Genomic DNA, 6,246 nt, shown 5'->3' on the forward strand with positions numbered 1-6,246 from the left:
AAGAAAGACATTAGGAGTGTTTAAAGTATGTTTTTTGTGTGCCTTAATGTCAAAAGAGTATCCTAACCCATCTGGCTTAAAATTTTCAACCTGAGCTATTGAATAGGGTATGTTTCCAATTAAACAAATAAAATTAATAGAGTAAAAGTGATAGGAAAAGGTGGAATTCTGGGGAAAAAAAGTCTCGATTAGCTAGCTTATTTTGATAAAATGTATAAAACAACAAATTCACATCTCTTGAAATGTATTAAATAATCAGAGGTCAAGACAGTTATCCATAAAATGTCACATCATTCAGTAGTTATCTCCATTTTTTAAACAGTGAAATCAAAGCCACTACTTGTGTTACATTTTTTTCCTGTTCTATTTCACCAAATTTGTTCTCAAAGCTCTCCTCAACCCAAACCTACTTGGCACTTACTGTCATGAAGATGTAGCAAAAGAAGAGTCTGCCAAATATTAATCAAGGTTACATCAAATAAGATTTTAGTGCAGTATACTGTGCTCAGAAATCAATCAATATTTTCCATAGTTTCTCTGAAATATGCAACATTGCATTTTCTCATAGAATATTGCAAATTTCAGCGTGAAGGCTGCTAACCCAGAAGCTTTGCTGACCTGGCTTTGGGTAAAGTGCACCTATAAAACTGCTTAAATTAACTATCAAAAAGAAAACAGAACTTGATTTGTTTTGGTTGAGAACAATAGGAGTCCAAAAGATCTTCAATTCCTGGAGCTTCAAACTGAAGAAAGGGCTGAGATGTTCTTCACATACTTTTTTTATCCGTTACTTCCATTTGAAGAACTAAGAAAATACTACATTCCATATTGCATTCTTTTTGAGGAGTCTATAAAACTTAGGTTCGATATCATAGAAAAAGAGTGTATGCTATAGGGTGGCTAAAACTCGTAAAAAGGAGACCACCACTACACAAAACGTCTGTCCAGTGCCCAAGGTGAGAGCTTCAAATGGTATCATTTCCTTTCCTGCTGCTCGATACACTCCAGCAATTGCTGCACCTGTTCAAAAATTCAAGAGTGTTAAAAAGAAAAATCAAGATTAATATAATCAGGAAAATATAGTGTTTAAAATTCTACTCTAAGAAGAATGTTCCACATTGTTTACATTAAAATTTAAATATAGAAATGTTTTGTTTTCCCTCTTCTTTTTACTGACTCTCTAGGTTTTAAGTATTCCTTATACTGTTTGCAAATCACTGATATGTGCTTTTAGATGTTGAAAAGTGACTCCTTAAAACTGAGAATAAAAGCATCTGGAAGTCATAACCCAAATCTCGAAGACTGTAATTTCCAAATGACCTGATTGCAAACTCAAAAACATCTCTTTATTCCCCATGCATTTAACAGATACCTAATAAATTCTTGGCAATAAATGACAAAATCTTCTGTGTGAGACTGAGCAAGAAATATTTCAGAAGCCACTGGGAATCCCCACTCCCACCTTCTACTGTACTCAGAGTTCCCTTCAAGAAATGGGTGGAGGAGGAAGGAGAGGGAAAGGAAAAGGACGAGAGGGGGACTCAAAGCCTACAAAGTCGCTTTTAATTCAAAGGGCATAAGGGGAGAGATACTCAGGGATCCCTTTCTATTCCCCATATCATTCACTGTTGATACTGAGTAAACAAAACAAACATAAAAATCTGTATATAGCCAGGTACCCATCTGAATTGCTACAGGGACTCAGCAACATACCAAGAAAGTCAAGATTTCATTAGTTGGAAAAGAACAGATCCAAAGTTCCAGATGACCCTTTCCTCCAAAATGCTTCAAACAAAATTATCCTTGGTCACAGTGTGTTCATTCACTCATATATTTATGTACTTCTATATTTTATAAGGTGTGACCCCTATTCACATAGTACACAGAATCTAGCTGGGGACACAAGACAGAAAGCACAAGCATGAAATAGACTTTGAATGATGCAAGACAATATATAGTGTCTCCATCAAATGTCTGCATGTTTTCTAAATGTGGTGTGAAGGCATATTAACATATTTTAAGAAGAACGATATTAACTAACTAACACCTGTGTTGGTTGCCTGGCATATTTCTGACTTGGAAATGTCCACCTCCAGTGGCAATGTATACATACTGTGCTACTAACAACAGAGAGGCACGTGCTTCCCTGAAGCCCCTTTATAATTTAGCTCCACAAAAACAGGTTGGGTAGAAAGAAGCCAAAGGAACTTGAACTGGGCCCTAAGGTGGGATGTGGATGATGGAGAGAAAGGAGCAGGAAAATCGGAAGGGAGCAGACTCTATGCACTAGAGACAAATAAACATGGCATTTATTGCACAGATTACTACATGTTAGGTATTATGTTAACTATATATACATTATTTCATTTAATCATCACATAGCATATGAGATGAAGCGTATTCTCCCTATTTTACTAATGGGAAATCTGAAACATGTCCTAAGAGCCAGTAATCTAGTATGGAAACTGGAGCAGAGGGTCTCTAAAGACAGCAGTAGGTGATATAGTTAAAAATATTGTATAAAGCCAGTTATGGAAACCTCTTAACGCAGATGTGAGAAAATTGGCTTCCTCCCCATGTTATCACAAAGATTTTATCATCTACGGAGCACAGAGAAATGAGGCCACTTTGTAGCCCCCCCAAAAAAAACCCTTCAAGTCAAAGAGACAGGGATTTCTGTTTGAAGCTCAAGGTCTAAATTCGCAGGGAAAAAATATAGTTACATATTAGTAGGATTATTATGTTTCTATTTTTAAGAATATATTTATGTTTACATGTATACCTAGAAAAAAATCTGAAAGCATATACCAGAATACTGACTGTGGTAATCATTGAGGGGAATATGGCAATGGAATATTTTTATTTTTACTTATACTTTTTAATTTATATAAAATATAGATGTTATTTATATTAAAAGCTTAAAAATGATTTAAACATATTCTCATCCCTGTGATATAAGCAAAAGCCAAGGTAAAAATAATTTATAATATGAATGTTACTCCAATTCTTATTCAGAAAGTCCTGAGAGGAAAAAAGTAACCAGGTACTTTTTAAAACAGAATTCTTGTCATTAGAATTATTCTTCTATCCTTACAGGAACCACATCTGAATAAGTGGCAGTAACTCATCAACCATCTTGTGATTTAATCATCAGTCAAGTGACAGCTGATGAGAAAGGCGCAGTAACTTCCAAAAAAGATAAATATCTTTCTTTTGCTAGTGAACCTATATCAGAAGATGTATTTCGCAAAGCTTAACATGGCTTCCCGGAAGCCAGGGAGAGAAAATCTGACTCAGGAAGTCAAAGATGTTAGCAAATAAAGCGGGGCGGGGAGTTCCGTGGGAGAGGAAAAAAAATCACATTAAAAGAGACCTGTGGTTCAAGGCCACTCTTTTTTCTTCATCCTACTCAGACATGTTTCTAAAATAGGTCCCGAAATTAACTAGTCATATGAAATATTTTGACTGGTATTTTAATATCTAACATACTTGTCAAGATTCCAGCAGTAATTGGTCCCACGATGCCCATCAACAGGATGCTTACAGACATGAACCTACCATATTTGTGATGTCTGAGGGTGAAGAGGGCCAGTAATCCAGCGGGGACATGAAAGAAGAGAGAGGACACCAGTGCCCACAGGAACACACCATACCACATCTCTACAAGGGAAAGCAAAAAAAGGTCGCAAATCACTGCCTGTCCCACGGCAGTTATTACAAAGGGGTAGCCATTCCGAAGTAACCCAGTAACTCATTTTCAAAACCAGATGCAATGTAGGTTCATCAGTCAAATATCCAAATGTTGATGGGATCAGCAAACAATGGCCACCACCTGTTTTTGTGCATAAGGTCCTATCGGAGCACAGCCGTGCTCGTTCATTTAAGTCTTGTCTACGGCAGCTTTCAAGCTACAAGAGCAGAGCTAAAACAGGGACAGGAACCATGTGACAGGGACCACGTGGCCCTCAAAGCCTCAAATATTTACTATACGGCCCTTTACAAAAAAGTGGGCCGACCTCTCACTACTGACCTCTACCCCCAAACACTGAAAACAAGGTTCACCTAGATTTGAAAATTGTCCTAAATCATTTCCTTCCCATAAGAAGTAAAAGCCTAATTCATTGACAGGGTACCATGCAATCAATGCCTATTGATCTTTTCTGGCTTTTTGATTATTCAGTCTTCTAAAATGAAAAGCTAAACCATTATACTCATTCAACAATCATTTTCAAGACCATGCAGCAAATATCAAGCTATAGCCTCCTTTTAGGACATCAAAGCTCTTCAAGATACGAAATAAATACCAGGAGATATAAATGTTTGGCTTAAAGACAAATGGCAAATGAAGGGCAGGTTAGAAGATGAGCTGGTTTCTGCAGAAAACCTTTAATCACTCTTAAGATGACAGTAATTCAGGCAACATTAAAGTATTTGATCACCAATGATGTATACAAACCTGTGCATGAGATACCTTGGGAAAAAAATAAAAAAGAAAAAAAATAAGTGGAGGTACCATCCTGCCCTCATGACTTTACATTTGGGAAATGGCAGACATAGCATTTTTCCCCAGTGAGCCCAGGCAAGGCTTATGAATTCTCAGGGTAGCTCTTTAGCTACTCATATGGATATAGCGAAGGTGACACATTAGATAAAATCTGATGTTTATCCTTGCGCTAGGGGCAGGTAAGTAACACAATTTTAGAGATCAGTCAACAGCTTAACTCAGGGTCTCCTGACCGCAGCTCTACTGACATGTGAACCTGTGTGTGGGGACTGTCCTGTGTGTTGTAGGGTGTGGAACGGCACTCCTGGCCTCTACTCGCCAGATGCCGGTAGCACTCCCTACCCAGCTGTGACAACCAAACTTTGTCAAATGTCCCCTGGAGGCAAAACTGCCTTGATTAAAAACTACTAGACTGACTGAGGCAGTTAAAAACTGCAAAGATAGACAGGGTCACATTACGGTGAACTTTGAAGGCCAGACTACCTGAAAGTCCCAGCAAAGGTTTTAAGGAGTAAAGTGTTGTAAAGACTTTACTTCCCCCGTCCCATCTATACCCTCAGTAGGAACACAAACTAGAAAACCTTTCTGGAGAGTAATTTGGAAGCGTGTATCCGAAAAAGGCAAATGTGCATACCCCCTGCCTCAGTGATTATACTTCTTGGCATATAGTCTACAGGAATACACACGTAGCAAGGACAGGTAACCAGAGGCTGCTGGCAGCACTGTCTGTAATGGCAAAAACTAGATGCCACTGCATGTCTATTAATGTAGGATTACTTGTGAAACTTTAATAAGACTACTTGTGAAACACACTTTGGTGTGTCCACATAATGGAACATTACACAACCACATAAAAACATGAGCTAGATCTTTATATGGGACAAGATGCCCAACCCACATTGGGCAATGCAGAATAGTATGTAGAAAAAGATTCTATTAAAAAAAAAAAAGTGCATGTAAATGCTTCTAGTACTCAGAAATGTTTAATATTTATGACATGCACAGGTGCCATTCTAAGTGCTTTATGAATATTAACTCATGTAATCCTCTAAACAACTCTGTGAGGCACATATTATTAGGATCCCATGTTTCAGAATGAGGAAATGTAGGTGGAGGGAGGTGAAGAAATTTGCCTGAGCCCACACCACCAGGATGAGGCAGGGCCAGGGTTCAACCCTGACTTCAGAAGCAAGCCCTCAACCTCTATGCCCCCTCTTGGTGCCCATTAAGCTATAGGAAATTGTTATTTCTGGAGTGGAAGATGGGCTGGGAAGAGCTGGTCACAATTCACTTTCCGCTTTGATAAGGAAACAACAAAACTTTTGTTTTAAAAAGAATTGTTCAGGAAGGTTGGGCCAACTGGGATGAACGATTACAGAGGGACCAATGAGGGGCATCAATCAGCCTGGGAAGGGAGAGCGGGAAGCAGGGAGGGGGAGGAGGACCAGGGGCTTTTCTTGACGCTGGATTTGAATTGTAAGTATCTGTTGTGTATGTGTAGTTTTTTCTCAGATCAATTTCTAATTCTTGTTGGGGAAGGGGAGCTTAAAAGGCTAATGGAGATTAGGGGTGAGGGCCAAATCTCCCCAAGCCACCCTTGGCACTGTTACTGATGACTGCACTAATTCTTTGCTCACTTTGAGTCAAATAAAGCTGTATTTAACACTATATTCTACATACACCTAAATTAGGACACTAGCTCTTGTTTTGGATGAAAGGCTCTGAATGAAAGCATCAGAGGT

The 6,246-nt window shown here is 38.5% G+C and overlaps 1 protein-coding gene across 3 annotated transcripts in view; it reads right to left on the minus strand.

The window, feature by feature from the left end:
• Nucleotides 1–227: 227 nt before the first annotated feature.
• TMEM170A (transmembrane protein 170A) overlaps nucleotides 228–6,246 on the minus strand; it is a 14,270-nt gene continuing 8,251 nt past the window's right edge. For 2 of the 3 annotated variants that reach the window (XM_011379941.2, XM_023523161.1), the window contains exons 2-3: nucleotides 3,559–3,660; nucleotides 228–1,020 (exon numbers count right to left, since the gene is read on the minus strand). In XM_011379941.2, the coding sequence (XP_011378243.1) occupies nucleotides 890–1,020; nucleotides 3,559–3,660 (233 nt within the window). In that variant the 3' untranslated portion in view covers nucleotides 228–889. Of the gene's footprint in view, nucleotides 1,021–3,489; nucleotides 3,661–6,246 lie in introns of all 3 variants that reach the window. The other variant, XM_011379940.2, reaches the window with a different exon arrangement.

Source organism: Pteropus vampyrus, unplaced genomic scaffold, assembly GCF_000151845.1.
Source record: "Pteropus vampyrus isolate Shadow unplaced genomic scaffold, Pvam_2.0 Scaffold379, whole genome shotgun sequence".
NCBI lineage: Eukaryota > Metazoa > Chordata > Mammalia > Chiroptera > Pteropodidae > Pteropus > Pteropus vampyrus.